This window comes from Lynx canadensis, chromosome C2 (genome assembly GCF_007474595.2).
Source record: "Lynx canadensis isolate LIC74 chromosome C2, mLynCan4.pri.v2, whole genome shotgun sequence".
Lineage (NCBI taxonomy): Eukaryota > Metazoa > Chordata > Mammalia > Carnivora > Felidae > Lynx > Lynx canadensis.
Genome location: NC_044311.2, coordinates 127,126,072 through 127,142,453, shown reverse-complemented (window position 1 = coordinate 127,142,453; position 16,382 = coordinate 127,126,072). Strand labels below are relative to the sequence as shown.

The window sequence follows — 16,382 nt, the reverse complement described above, 5'->3', positions numbered from 1 at the left end:
CATGGGCTCTGACTTGATGCAACACCAAGGTGGCCCAGTGGGCAGAATTCCCACCAGTGTCTGTAGTCTTAATGTTCCTCCCCCACAACATCTGGTGAAACAAGAAGGGTTTGTCCATTTCATCAGGGCTGGTGCTTTCTTACAGTCTGAAAATGTTCTGGTAATGAACCTGTTTTAAAATAGAAACATTTTGGGGCGCCTGGGTGGCTCAGTCAGTTGAGCGGCCGACTTCGGCTCAGGTCATGATCTCGCGGTCCGTGAGTACTAGCCCCGCGTCGGGCTCTGTGCTGACAGCTCAGAGCCTGGAGCCTGCTTCGGATTCTGTGTCTCCCTCTCTCTGACCCTCCCCTGTTCATGCTCTGTCTCACCCTGTCTCAAAAATAAATAAACGTTAAAAAAAATAAATAAAATAGAAACATTTGTTCTAGTCCAAAATTCCACCCCCCCTTTTTTTTTTCAGAAAAATAACTACGATAGCTTATTATCTAGGAATAACATTTCTCCAACAGAAAAAAAAAATCTACAGATGATTTTTTTCTTAGTAGATGATATTATGTCCCAATAAGACATTGGTTAGACAAATAAGCAGCATTCGGTGGCTAAGGAAACAGTCTTGTGAACGTGCCACCCCTTTCTATGTAAAATGGTAGCTACATTGCTACTCACAGGTGTGTGTGTGTGTGTGTGTGTGTGTGTGTGTGGTGTTTATTTTTTTTTTTTACCTTTTTTTTGAACAGAATCCTAGATTTTATTCTGTGGAGGGTCAAGCCGGAAAAGCCTATTTTTATAAATTCTCTCAGTTACCTGCTTTCAACAGTTTGTTGACTGAATGTTTCATTTCATGTTCCAGGCTCTTTTATTTACAGTTATCGTAAAAGCACTTCATCCTCTGCGAGTTCACCAAGCAGACCTATTCTTTTTTTTTTTTTTCCTGATACACTTTTTGTATCTAGTAAGTTTATAGATTTCATGGCTATTTGTGCAAGGTTAAGTTGGGTAGCTTCAGATTTTATGGAGACAGCTAAGAGAGGTTCCATGCAAGCGACCAGATGGGCTTAAGAGAATAAAGTGTGGTGTGACTAATGAATTAAAACGGCCACTCTGTATCTCAGTCTTTGTCTCACTGCAGCTGAGGCTATATTAAGATATGGAAAACTGGAACACATTTATAATTTCAAGAAAACCAATTTGACCCTCAAATCCCTTGATTTAAATCTTAAATAAATAAAATTACACATGGCCCTTTCCCAGTTCAGCTCTGAAAACACAGGACTAAAATCACATGTTACAAAAGTAGGTAAGTGACATCAACAATGTATAAGGTCATCACAGTGTAACTTATAATATCAATTTTAATAAGTTAGTACTGACACTTCATAAAAGTGGGCAAGTGAATAAAAGGTCTATACTGAGACTGTTTTTCCCTTATCTCACCTAAAATTGTATCAAGTAATTCTCTTAGTTTCCTGTATTACTTGGAATTTTGTAATAGATGATCCTGAAATAAATCATGAAACTATTTCCACCTAAAGGTTGCGCACGTAATCACTGTTTAAAAAGATAATTCCCAACTCGAATTCTGGTCCATGGCTCTGGCGGATGGAGCAAGCTCCCCTCTGAAGGTTGGAATGTTATTGCCATAGCATAGAGTTTTCGGGAGGTAGCTCCCTCACCAGTGACTTCATTTTGTGGTGTCCCCATTCATCTATTTGGAATCACGTGACTTGAGTCCTGGGCAGGAGGCATGCACTATTTCTAGATCTGCACCATTAAATCTTCCCCTACACTATGTGTTTCTTTTTCTTTCTGCTGGCCTTGGGTCAACCTTGGAAGCTCCACGTTAAATAAAGCTAAGCCTCATCAGCCCGTGACCCTCCATGTCTACATGGAACAGGGTCCTACCCCACAATTACTGCACTTCAGGTGGACTTTATTGTGTTATACCACAGAAGTTCGGCAAGGACATCTACTAGAGAAGATAGCATTGTCTTAACAACGGAACAATGATAGCAGTTTCCAAATTGAATGTAAAGCTTATACAACACAGTTTATTCAAAGCCAAATGTTTCTTAATTTTGTTTTGAAATAACGTCTTGAATGTCATCAATTATCATCCAAATGCAAAAATACTATGCACTTATCTGTGAAGTATAAAAAATGCATATATCTGATCCTTTTCCATAATTTAGAAACGGACATAAAATCTTATTAATGCTTAACTTGGGATCTGAAATGAACAGACACAATGTTGACTGGGCTCTCAGCATCTTTTGTAATTTAAATGTAGCCTCTTAATATTGACACTTTTCTTTTCCCTTTCCATTTATAGTTGTATTTGTTGCTGTTTTGTTATTATTTGCTTTACATTTTTTCTAGTAACCATTTACTAATTTGTATTTTGTATTCATGCGACATTGACTACAGGAGAGTTGTTACAATGCTTCTCTGTTAAGTTTTCCTTTTTTCTTTTAATTCATCTAACCACTTTTGAAGCACATATTGTATTTAACTATCTAAGTAATTAGCATATAACCATATTCCCATTCTCTTTGACATTTGAATCTCTCTTTTGTTGTAAAAAGCAATTAAAATTTTAAATAGACACCAAAAATGGGGTGCCTGGGTGGCTTGAGCCCAGGCTGGCTTGGCTGAGCATTTGGCTCTTGATCTCATAGTTTGTGGGATCGTGCCCCTCATCAGGCTCTGCACTGACAGTGTGGAGCCTGTTCCCTAACAGGCTCTTTCTCTCCCTCTCTCTGCCTCTTCCCCACTCTCTCCTATCTCTCTCTCTCAATATAAATAACAACTTAAAAAAAAAAAAAACAGACACCAAAATGGTAAATGTAAGTTGCATATTGCTTAAACTTCTAATACCTAGTGTAACTTTTTCATGGGAATTTATTTTCATCCAAATCACTATAAATTCCATGAATGTTCAGACTGTCTTTCTTACCCACTGAGGTTTCCTTGGTTCTCAATTAATAGTATTTGTTGAATAGACCAAAAAAGAAAAGAAAAGGATAGAATTAGGATGACAATGAATGCTGACAGCCTTTGCTTGAAACATAATTTAAAATATGTGCTCGACTAAGTTTAAGTTTAGTTGTGATATATATTATATACATTTATGTAATCATAATATTATATGGTATATTCTATATTTACATAATTATATACTTGTATATATTTTTCTGCATTTATGAAATATATTGTTGCAGCTCTATTTCCAACAAACCAACCAACCAACAAAAAACAAAGGCAGGACAATGGATACAGCGACAGACTGTCAAAGCGGATCTGTACTGGCACTCACCTAACTGGATGAACTGTGGCTCGCTCTTCACCCCGGCCCCGGCCCCAGTGCTGGCTGCCACCTCTATGCTGTACCGGATCCCAGGAACCAGAGAAGGGATGACCACAGAAAAGGTGGAACCATCTACTGTCTTGTTTATATGATATCTAGTTTCATTGCCCAGACACCAAACCTTTAAGAAGAGAACAAGGAATGTTAAGCTGGTAAACTATTTAAGTGAACACAAAGATCAGCATAGCATTTCAGTTTTAGACCTAGACCAAGTTCAGACTCATCATGAACCTAATACAGGATGCTGCAAAAGTCATTTTTCCCTAGGATCTAGTTCTGAGAGGCCTCTTCCCGTCAAACCTCAGGTTAGCAGTACCTTCAAAACCTCTCTAAATTGTCTCATATACTTTGAAAGGATTATAATGGGAAAGTCTACACATTTTTGCTCAAAGACACAGGTTCTTATTATCAGTCCAAATCAACAGGGTGTTTTTTTTTCTTTTTAAACACCTAGAAATTATTTGCCAAAAAGGCTTTGCAAAAAGCTGTGTATATCCAGATAAAGATCAATAACTTAATCTAAAGTACCTTTGTATAAATATGGCTATTTATAACAAAACTGGACAGGGGTACCTGGTTGACTCAATTACTACAGCATGTGACTCTTGGTCTCTGGGTCCCAAGTTTGAGCCCCATGTTCGGTGTAGAGTTATAGAGTTTAGTGAAAAGTAAATAAATAAAACTGGATACAAGGAGAAAGGGTCTTCCTAGGAGTCTACTCAGCCTGTGGTGTGTGAGTCTTTGATAACATATATGAGACAATGAAAAATAACAACACATATTTGAAAGAAAAATATTCTTCCAATAAGAAAATTAGTGTATAGCTCAATAACTTTGATAAGGATATTTGTGACGGGAAATTATTTTAAGGAAATTAAGATATCTGAACTACACAGTAATCCTTAATTTAAATTTCACTAAAGGATTATTTAATCAGAGTGACCCTCAGCAATGTTCAAGAAGTAGGATATGGTGCATGACAGCATTTGGACTCAGTTGCCACAAGAAAATGGTCCATGGAGTAGTAAAACACACTCTCTATTCTTTACGATGTCCTCGAGCAAGATGTAGGATTAGTTTCAAGTAGCCTATTGTCTAAACTGTAATACGGAATGGGATTTAAAATAAACCCAAGAAAGAGTACCAGTGTCTCCTATCATGTAGGCAACCACCATTTATTTTTTTCTTTGGAGGTTAACATTATTTTAATATCGTTTCAATACATAACACCAACAAAAATGTCAGACTCTATACCAGGATCTGACCATTTGGAAATAAAGACTCCTTTGTGATTTTTTCCTCCCCCAATTACATTACACAGCTGAACCAAAGCCACAAACTGATTTTGTACCAGTCAATCAGGTTTTCAAAGGCATTTTATTATTTTAAATTGACCATGAAGTTAAGTGAAATCCACCCTTTTGCATTTCTTCTGGAGAGAAATGAGCTTTGGCTCTTAGGGGAAAATGCCTACATTACACAATTTTACTTGAGAGCTGAGACATCACCTCATTTTAAATCCTTAATAATCTCTATAACAGTTCATTTTTCTGGACTGAACCATAGCATCCTGTCACTCCCCAGTATTGAGATAACCTTGATATTCATGAGAAAACACTTACATTGTAGAGACTAGTACCTTTTAATGACTCAATTACACTAGAAGATCTAATTTGAAATATCTTAGAACATTTGAGGGGCATTCACAGCACTATTTTAAATACTATAAAATGTCACCCTTTAAAAATATATGCAAATTTCATAAAGAGGTTTTCAGTTTGTTTTTAAAAATCATTTTAAGAAAATATTAGACCTAAATTAAGCTCAGTATATCTAGTTGTTTTACAAACCAATTTGCTACTCAAAAGAACACTGATGGTCTTTATTTGGGTCTTAACAAGTGTGCACATTAGAATCACCTTGGAAAGATCTACCAAAATACATATGCAAGTGCCCTATCAGACCTACTGAATCAGAATCTCTCAGAATGGTGGTCAGGTACCTATACTTGGAAAATGAGTCCACAAGTGATTCTGATGTTAGTATGCAATTGCCTGTAGAAGATAAATGTGTTCACCTTTTTAACATCATTTTCCTATCAATGGACACAGACTAAAATATTCACATATGTGAGATAAACTCGTATCACAGTTTAGATAGTAACTAGAAAAATACTCAGGTATCACGGGAATACAAAGCAGTATCTACGGAAATACATGTTTTGCAGTTAAAATTCTTCTAGTATGCAATATGTTTACACATATGTTGGAAAAAAAGACCTGTGAAAGCTATTTTCTATTGAGATTCCCCTGATTCAATCAATCACTTCTTCATTTATCATGCATCATTAAGCCTTTCCTGTAATATAGATTCATTGATAGGCTACATCTCATGACCCTAAATTAGTTTTTATTGTACCTTGTCATGCTTGAAAATATTTGCTCAAAATCTATGTAAGACTCTTAAATTTAATGATTAAAGCCAATGACTTCACAGGTAAAAATAACTGTCAGAATATTAGATTAAGCCACTTGACATCTTATATTTTTAAAATTCATTTAAACATACATAAATTTATAACTGAATCTCCTCTGAGACAGGACATTTTCCTTTAAAACTAAAACACAGTTTATAGAAAAAAATTTTTGTGCACCTTAAAATAAGTTTTCCAACTTAGCTCCAAAGTTCGAAAATTTCAAATATGTTGAAAAAAACATAAAGCAAACCATGTTTAATAGAATTTGACTCATAGGTAATTCATGGGGCAACCAAATCCTGCAAAATATATTCAAGGTATTTTTTTAAGGTAAAAAAAATTACTTTTTTATTAGCATTCATACTTGCTGTTTGTGTGAAATTACATGGACCTATAGATTTTGTGACCATATAGATTATTTCTTTTAAATTAACTGTTTCTTCAAATGGCTGAAGAAAGAATTATTCCACAATTACTGAACAGGAAAGTATTTTTCAAATAATTTTACATGTTGCTCCATTGACCAGCAGATGGCGCCAAATATCCACAATTTAAACAAGCTTTTTCTGTGTGTGTGTGTTTTTTGTGGGGTTTGTTTTTTTTTTTTTTTTGGTAGGGGGAGAAGGGTGTCCATCCGTAAATTACTATATATGTATTACCTTATACTCTTGGACCATTCCGTTTTGAGTGTCTTCTGGAGGCGCCTGCCAACTAACAAGAATTGCAGTTCCATTTCCATCATTCTTTGACACAGTTACACTTTGGGGTGGGGCACTGGGTGCTATTAAATTATTTTAAAAAGTAGGTTATGAATACATTAGAGAACACTGGAAGCAGAAACAACATTTAAAGTCAAGTAGTAACTATATAAAATCTATGTCAATATATGCATATGTCTCATCCAAGTCTGAATCGTCCCAAATGATTTAAGTGTCTCCTCAATATTGCTAACTCTTTAGCTATTGAGAATTTTCCATAACCAAAGTTACATAGATTATCTCCACAAAATATGCCAGGAAAATTCTTGTTTCTCCTACCCTATAACCTTAGTCTCATGTTCTCCCTACAAACGTTCCAAAGTATAAAGGTATACATTAATCACCCATGACATTAACTATATCCTTATCATGTATGTAATCAAAGTAATAAACACATTTTACAGAAAATTCTGGTTTTATTAAAGAATATGTTTGTGACATTTAACCTTTCTGTAAATAAGGGTTTAAAACTCCAGTTATAGAGTAGCCCATCATAGTGGTTTTTCTAAAGCTGAGCGGTTTCCATAGACATGAGGCATAAGCATAAAATGCTAACCCCAGAAAGTCCTGGGAAAACCAAGTCAATGCTCACCTTATTTATAAATCATTACTCAAAGTAACATTCAATCAGTGAATGGAAAATAATTAATGGAAAGTCAAGCACATTGAGAACAAGTTTATCTTTAAATGTGAGTTTTAGTTCTGAACAATTGAGTATGTCCTATATATGCCATTAAGTAACACACAGTTCAGTTCACATTTGCACATTTTTACAGAGGCCACTATTAAAGCAAGTCATATGTTATGGAATTTTGGTCTTCAGAAGCTCTAACTGAACAAATTCTATTAGCAAAATATAATGTTCAATATCAAGACAGTTAATAATTAGTGTCAGTAGTAACATTAACATTTCTTCAATTAAGTTAATAAAAACCTAACAAATATATTGCAGAGCACAGTAATCACACATTTCATACTTGCCTTCTTCTAAGGTCTTTGCAAACTTAATTTCACTATCTGCTCCTTGAAATTCATTAAAAAAAGGACGAGCCTTAATTTCATAGTTGACTCCCTTTTTGAGATCAGGGATAACCACGCTATTTTTGGTTGGGGTCCTCACTTCAAAAACTAACCACTCCGATTCACCATGGTTGGCTCCTGATGGCCGATAAAGAATTTTATATCCTTGAATATACTGAGATTGTTGGTCCACCTATTAAAAGGACAAATAAAAATGTAACCATTTATATCTTTTTATTGGTTTATTTAAAAATTATGAAAATTAAATGGGACAAAATGCAAAAAATTCTATCTGGCTTCACTTTATAGTTTTCTAGTTTATATAAGATAGAATACTAAAAATGAATCACTATCATTTATAATGTATTCACTTTTCAGCTTAATATATTAATATTAGATATTAATTTCTATGGTTTGTGCAGAAATGTTAGGCATCATGACAGTTCTGTGATAGACATCTAGAGATATGTCAGGACCAAAAGGATGAGAAAATGTGTTTCACCACTTTCTAATTTCAAACATTTACTTAATACTACCTAGAAATATTTCTAGGTTTAAAAAAATTATGTGGTAATGATCCTATCACAAGTTATATATTTATAATTAATATTCTGTGTTTCTTTTCTTTGAGAATGATAAAGTTTACTATTACAGTATAATAGAAAATACAACATGAAACTTTTTTTTTTTGTTTAAAGCCAGTGCACAGCTACTATAATAAACAATACTTACATTATAAAGTTGTCATTGGTGGAAAAGTAGTCAACTATATGTGTGTGTGTGGGTGTGTGTGTGTGTATATATATATATATGTAACTATATATATAACTATATATATAACTATATATATGTAACTATATATATAACTATATATATAACTATATATATGTAACTATATATATATATAACTATATATATGTAACTATATATATAAAACTATACACATGTAACTATATATATAACTATATATAACTATATATATAAAACTACATATAACTATAACTATATATATAACTATATATATATATAGTTATAAGCAATCTGTTCCATAAATACATTTTTTTCATATAATGATCCCCCAGGAGTCATCTTATTAAAACTGAAATCAAATATTGCAACAATGACTCACTGTCCAGTGTACTTCGATTGAAGAGGAAGAAAGGATGGTGGGGTTGTGCAGGTGCAGTACAACATTTCCCAATTCTCTCTGGACCTGCTTGTGATCTACTCCCTGACTTGTTGGGGGAACATCTGCAACAATCCAAGAAGATTGTGTTACATCCTCCACAATGTAACTGACCTGAATGAACACATAGTGAAACAATCCTTTCAGGCATGGCAACTCTCAGAAAAGAAGAATCATTCCAACTGTGAAGTTAACCCGTTATACAGAAGAAAATAGGAACAGCTTGACGTTTTCATTAGCAAGTAGATGATGGGAGGGAGGGAGGGAGGGAGAGAGAGAGAGAGAGAGAGAGAGAGAGAGGGAGAACAGCAGAGGACAAGTAGAAAGCAAGAAAGAGCAGGAAGCAAAAATAACTATGACACAAAGCAGCATCTGAGGGCGCCTCCTACCATGTAATGATGGCTTTCTTGCCAAGCATGAGAGTTGGTGCAATCCCTCTGAATTTGTTACAAAATTCTACAGTAATCTTGTGTATGCAAGAAAGGATCCAGAAATTGCAAGAGTGGATGAGAAATGAAAAGAATAGAAATGTGGAAGTATAAAGCAGGCACAGAAAGAAAATAGACACCTCACATCTTATACGATGAATTTAGATATCCTCCCCAAAAAGATACATGGTAAGTTATTAGTACCTACAATGGCGGATAGAGAAGCCACCAGTGGAATGGAATGGAATAAAATGAAATAGAGTAGAGTAGAGTAGAGTAGAGTAGAGAAGAGAGAAGAGAGAAGAAGAAGAAGAAGAAGAAGAAGAAGAAGAAGAAGAAGAAAGAAAAAGAAAAGAACAAAATAAATCTGATGAGGAAAGAGCACTTAACATCTATTTAACTGATGGTTTGCTTTGGTTCACTTATTGTATCACTGTACAGAAGGTTTAATAAAAAGTTCTCAATCTCAAGAACACCAAAATTTAAGAAAGGAGACCTCAAACAAAGTAAGAATTAAACTACTACAAGTGTTCATTTATGTTGCACTTTATTTTTCCCCAAAAAGGAGGGGCTTTGTTCAAGTTACTAAAGTCTCTACTCAGTAAAAATTGCCCATTTCTCAAAAGGTTTTCCAAATACATATATTTTGCTCTGATTATAATAATAAAAGGGAATACAGGGTGAAGCAGGAAAGAAAATAAATAATTTTTTGTGGCCAGAATTCTTTTTCTCATAGTATTATATGTTGGCATATACATTCCAGAATACTGACTATCCCATAAACAACAGAAATGATAATTTTAGTTTTCCAAATTTTAGTTTCAGTCTTTAAAGAGCTTACTCTCAACAAGAAGGAAAAGATATGTATATTAAGAATGAGGCTGTCCAGTATTACACTGTATGTTAACTAACTAGAATTTAAATTAAACCTTGAAATGACAAAAAAATGAGGTTGCCAAGGTCTGATGGACTCCATGGAAGGCAAGCGAACAGAAGACAGATCGAGAGTGCTATTTCACACTCTTAGATACAATACTCTTGACTATACATATATTGGGCCTATCAATTAAGCTTATAAAGAAGCAAGATGAGAAAAACAATGGAGATAATATTGGCTTCTCATACTTTATCATCACTTACAAATATCTTTGGATAACACTGGCCCTCAGGCAACTGATTATCACAACGTTCAGATGAAAAGCACTTGTCTGTCACCCTTCCATCTCAGGACCTCTCTCTTCCCTTTGGGTTTCTATTGCTCCCATGACTTCAACTACCTTCTATCTCTAGGGTAAGAGTGAAGTCCTGGGAATAGGACAGACTTGGGTTTGCACCCCAACTCAGCAACTGATCAGCCATTTCACTATTTTTCTGTTTTCTCACATGTTAAATGGCACTACCGATGGTGGCGACATCTGAGGACGGCTAGGAGAACTGAATTTCGTTAAGTCATATGAAGTCCGCGTCTTGAAGGCAGGTATTGAGTTAATCTGTGTGAACCCAGAACGCCTAGCACGGAGCCATACATACAGAATGTGTTTAACAAACATTGGGTGAGTTAAAGGGAATTACTTTATGAAAAATACATCATTATGTCAGCTTCTAAACACGTCCTCTCATATGTGAGCTTCTATCCTCAGGTGTTTTTGAATTGATCCTGTTACTGTTCTTGCTTGTCCTCTTTCTCCTCTTGGGAAAAAAAAGAAAAGGATTATAATGTAAAAGGTCCTTCCGAACATTCAGAACTAAACTGGGAGGAAATTTTAGATTGTAATTCTATCCAGTTGCTTCCCAAGTGTTGGAATTTATACACAGTCTCTGAAGACAGACGACCCAGGCCCCGCTTCATTATTTACAATGACTGAGTTCTTATTATCTATACCATACCCATGCTGTACATGCTGTGTCGCTGGACCTATTCTTCAAAGATAGGGCTCAGAATACTATGCAAACAGGACACATGGATGAAGCACAGTGGTTACAGGAGCGGCAAGCCCAGCATGCCAGCAACGGCCCACACACCCACTACTCGCCCGCGACTCACGGCATCTTCCTTGCAGCATCAAATCCTGTTTTGGGGAAGAGACATCTCGATAGCTGTGTGACAAGGCTCTAAGCCTGGCTGTGAAACGGGTCTACCTGACTCCTGAACTGGAAACTAGGCCTTGTACCTTTAACTGCGACCCAACTCCTTCATAGGAATCCCTCTTTGGGGAAGACTTATTTTTGCAGCCATGTTACTGAAATGGCTACAGACACCATGACTGTTCTCTTAGGAATCAATTTCCAACCAATAGCAGCCTAACCTTCAGCTGGGCTTCAGGGCATCTCAAACGCAGTCCAAGAACTAGACAACGAAACCTTCAGCAATGTTACGTCTACTCCTTGGACTTGTTTTGGCAGCCCCACCAAGTATGCTCACTGTCCTCCTCTTAAAAGTCTACCCGAAAACGTAGCGCTCAAGAGGAGCACATCATTCCATTCATAATCTGACCAGTTCAGGGTAAAGGGAGGAGATGACTTGATCCAGACGTAGTTCTGCTAATGCCAGCTAAGACTACGTGTGTTCTTTTGGCAAATACAACACTCAATTGGTCAGAGGTGTTTTAACGGGCTTCAAAACACTGAACTCTGTCTGCCCCCACCACCCTGACACACATGTACTCCCCCTTTAGGCCTGGGGTCCTCAGTTTGTCTTTCTACAGCTAACTTTTAAAACGTTAAGTTTTAAATTCGCTCCATTAATCTTAATCTTGTCAGTGCTGACCCATCACTTCAGTCTGTTGAGATGTATTTAATTCTGATGCTCTCATTCTGCAATCTCGTCTTTCTCAGTGTTATGGCATCTGCAAATGTTATCAACTTCCTTTATTTTTAGTCCAGACAGTGAAAGAAACACGAGTCCAGTAACAAATTCCTACGGCGTAAAACAGAAACGAGATCTGAGTCTTGGATGCTCATAAGCTGATGAATCCTTGTCCAAACCTGTGGAGTACGGATTTTAGCTGCATGTTTTAGGTGAGGAAAGCTGAAGCTCAGGACAAACTAACTGGCTCAGGGCTGCAGAGCTAACAGGTTCAGGAGATGAGACAGAGACTCCTGACTTCAAAACCGTATGCCTACCTCACTGTACCTCCAGTCTTCCCACTGACAGGGGTTCATCCCACTTACGTTGCTCCACTAAGTCAGTTAAAATGTAAAAAGGCTTAAGTTAATTTTCAGATTAAACGTTAATTGCCACATCATTTACAAATAAGGACGTTTATTACAAGACAATTCACAGGAGTAGGTAGTTGAGTAGCAGTCAGTCAAAACTTTCACTTAGAGGAGTCTCCTAGGTAGAGACCCGTGTACTGGGGACAGAAATTTAAATTCATTTTACAACTGTCAAAGGTCTGCATTCTTTATAAATGTGTATCTAATATTGAAAACCTCAAACTGCATTAAAGCAAGATCCAAGAGTCCTAGCGTTCCTGATGAGGTGAATCATCAGAGCAAATATAGGCATTTGGGTGTGTTGGACTCATACAGCAAGAGACAAATGTGGGCACGTTCTGCAACTCCATTTGCTTTCTCCGTAAATTCTGGAACAAAAGGTCCCTCAACAGAGATTCCTTATACACTCATTAGAAAAGACAAAACATGCAAAATGGTTGGCAGACCCTCTCTAAAATCAGGAAAAAGTAGTTCAAGTGCACAACTTGTTTCTACCACTTTAAGTAAGTGACATTTTTTCCTTTGAAAAGGTACAACTCAAGATTGAGACATCACGATTCCTCTGTCTGTTGAGAAAATAACTGTCTATTTCTTTTTTTTTTTTTTTTAATTTTTTTTTTTAACGTTTATTTATTTTTGAGACAGAGAGACAGAGCATGAACGGGGGAGGGTCAGAGAGAGAGGGAGACACAGAACTGGAAGCAGGCTCCAGGCTCTGAGCCATCAGCCCAGAGCCCGACGCGGGGCTCGAACTCACGGTCCGTGAGATCGTGACCTGAGCTGAAGTCGGACGCTCAACCGACTGAGCCACCCAGGCGCCCCATAACTGTCTATTTCTAATCACTACCATCTAGAATCATCTTTCTTTTTTAATATAAGGAGAACCATACTTTAATTACGATGACAATATATCTTTTAAAAAGTTAAAGCTTGACTCAAATCATCTTTTTATTCATCATGTAAATTTTACTCTTCTTAAAGCTTTAAAATAACAAGTGGAGTATGGTGGTGGATAGGAGATAACCTGCTGAAAGCTAAACACAAATTTTATTCATAAAAGATAGTAAAAAGCAGTACATCTAGAATGTGGCCCAAGTAAGCAGATTTCTAATTTCAAATGTTTTTTAGAAGTAGCTTCTACATATTCATTTTCCTTTTATCTGTTTCTTTAACCCAGCTTTGACCAAATATACATGACATCGTTTAAAAGTTTAATATATCACAGCTCAAATAATTGACAATGAAAGACAGGCCAGGCAATGCACAGACCTAAATTATTTTTCCCCATGCTTTATAGGAGGTTGACTGCACAGCTGAATTAAGAACAAATTCAAGTTTATCTTCCAAACCTCTCTTAAACTTGCCTGATATTCCACAAAATATTACTTGACTAGTGTTGTGATATTCAAAACTCATCCAGAAATTCATGAGCGCTAATCTCAACACAGGTGAAATTGACTCAATCTTAAACACAATTATTATGTGATTAAGATTTTACACCCACATATAACCACATCTAAAAATCAAGAAATCAAATATAATACAAAAATACATAGTATTTTTATCTCATTAGATTATGATTCTATAAAATGGGGAACGCTGCTCTTTCTTATCAATCTTATCTTAGAGTATGTGGTACAGAAAACAATAAAGTTTTCCGACAACGTGTTTGTGTATTAAAAATTAATTGAGCAACTCGAAGAACAGATCTATATTATGTATGCAATTGTAGCATTATGCAGTACAAATTACTGGCTTATAAAATTACATCTAAGGACAAGTAGGTGTCACAAGGTTGAGTAGATCAGTATTTACCTTGCGTTTTCACTGGATCTGATATCTGGCTTGGATCACTAATTCCATATGCATTTGCTGCCCTCACAAGGAAAAGGTAAATTGCATTAGGTTTTAGTCCTTTAATGGCGAATGTTTCCGTTTTCACATTCTCTGCTACAGTCTGCCAGCTGCTACCAGATGCGTGGCTGAGGAAAGATACACAAGTTAGAACATGTATATTTCATGGTAAACCAAAAAAACAAAACAAAACAAAAAGACCAACTAGGAAACATCATCTTTACTCTACCTGAAGGCTTCTATAATGTAAGATGTTGGAGTTGCACCTGAATTCAAATTTGGTTGCCATGACAAGGTTACCGTATTTCTGCTGACATCTGTAACTTCAGGTTTTGAGGGGGCACTAGGGATTAAATTTGGGTCAGTGGGTCTTGGAGGCTGAACTGGAACTCCAAATTCTAATCAAAGGGCAAAAGAGGACAGATGTTTACACATACACAGATAAGCACGTAAAGGTAGATTACACAATTATACACCTCTTCAGGCATCAGAACATCCACTTTGTCCATTTGCCAGTAAATAAACAACCTCCTTTTATGCTTTAAGGCAAAAATGCTATCTAATTTACCTTGGACTTCAATGTAAGCACTCCATGTTGCCTCACCACTGGGGGTTGATGCAATGCAGGTGTACCGACCTGTGTCACCCAGCTGAGAAGACAGAAAATAAATATTTGGAACAATCGAGAGCTCAATGGGCTGGAAAAGCAATGATAGGTTTGTATATGTCCCATGAATATGGATAACTACATTAAAATTCAATAACTAGAAACTTCCTCTTAATTGAATATATTTTTACTGAATGTAAAGGAAAATATTACATGAATACAGAAAATAAGATTTTATATGGTTATTTTAATTGTATAACAAAAATATAATGTGTAATTGCTTTACTTTATCACTATTTTCAGTGTCAGGGACAATAAACAATGAGGTACTCAAATTCAGAGCATTAATTTTAATTACTAAATTATATCTTCATATTCAATGTCACATGGTAATCCTCATAAAGTTTAGCCAATGACTATTCTTGCTATTTCATATTTAATTAGAGTTACATCCATGTGTCTATCTGAGATAAACATATATTATAGAAAAAGGATAAACACAAAATGATTTCTTCTCAAAGTATTCACTCTCTTTTCCCATTTTATTTTATTTTTTTCAACCTGTGACCGAAGGCAATTTTAATAAGTATAAGGTCAAACCTCAGCTGGAATGAATGGTCTCTTTCCCTTCTCAAGACTGAATGCCAGAAAACAAACCGGGGTCACATCTTCAGCTTTAAAATGATCACTAGTAGGGGTGCCTGGGTGGCTCAGTTGGTTAAGCATCCAACTTCGGCTCAGGTCATGATGTCACGGTCCATGGGTTCAAGCCCCGTGTCGGGCTCCGTGCTGACAGCTCAGAGCCTGAAGCCTGCTTCGGATTCTGTGTCCCCCTCTCTCTCTGCCCCTCCCCTGCTCATGCTCTGTCTCTCTCTGTCTCTCAAAAATAAATAAACGTTAAAAATTTTTTTTAAAAAAATATCACTAGCATAACAAACCCATACACCTTTGCTTAATTAAGGTAGTAACTCTATCTTCGAGTAACACTTGATAAAGCAAGAATGTTGCCATCTTGCTCTGGTAACTGCAGGAACAAAACTGCAATCGTCCTCACAAAGAAGTACAACATATTAACTTTCATGGCACGTAATATGAACTCTCATGCTCATCCAAAACTCCCAAGAAGCCACCCACAACAGGCAATAAAGCGAGTGAAATTTATGTTTATTGCTGTCAAAGCTGTTCTTTCATATGCCTTGTGAGCTTGTCTGATCTTGACCTAAAAGAAAAGGCAAAATCAAAACAAAACAACACAGTCCTGAAAGAACAGGTAGGGAGGTGTGATGCCCTGGGAAGGTAAATCCCTAAATTGTTCTCATAGACTTGTGGGCTTTTCATCATTTCACATTCTGATTTGAAATGTGCACTCAGTGTGGACACCTGCTACATAGTTTTTGTTTGCATGTATAGTGTTCTGTCTCTGCAAAATGTGGAGCCAAATATTCACAGAGAAGAACCGTTCATGGACATTGT

At 36.2% G+C, this 16,382-nt stretch overlaps 1 protein-coding gene across 5 annotated transcripts in view; it reads right to left on the bottom strand.

Moving 5' to 3' along the window:
• ROBO1 (roundabout guidance receptor 1) overlaps positions 1 to 16,382 on the bottom strand; it is a 408,648-nt gene that overhangs the window by 56,014 nt on the left and 336,252 nt on the right. For all 5 annotated transcript variants that reach the window (XM_030330082.2, XM_030330085.2, XM_030330084.2 and 2 more), the window contains 7 exons: positions 14,871 to 14,952; positions 14,532 to 14,700; positions 14,264 to 14,430; positions 8,748 to 8,869; positions 7,580 to 7,811; positions 6,500 to 6,621; positions 3,314 to 3,485 (listed from right to left, as the gene is read on the bottom strand). In XM_030330082.2, coding sequence (XP_030185942.1) covers positions 3,314 to 3,485; positions 6,500 to 6,621; positions 7,580 to 7,811; positions 8,748 to 8,869; positions 14,264 to 14,430; positions 14,532 to 14,700; positions 14,871 to 14,952 — 1,066 coding nt within the window. The remainder of the gene's footprint in view (positions 1 to 3,313; positions 3,486 to 6,499; positions 6,622 to 7,579; positions 7,812 to 8,747; positions 8,870 to 14,263; positions 14,431 to 14,531; positions 14,701 to 14,870; positions 14,953 to 16,382) is intronic.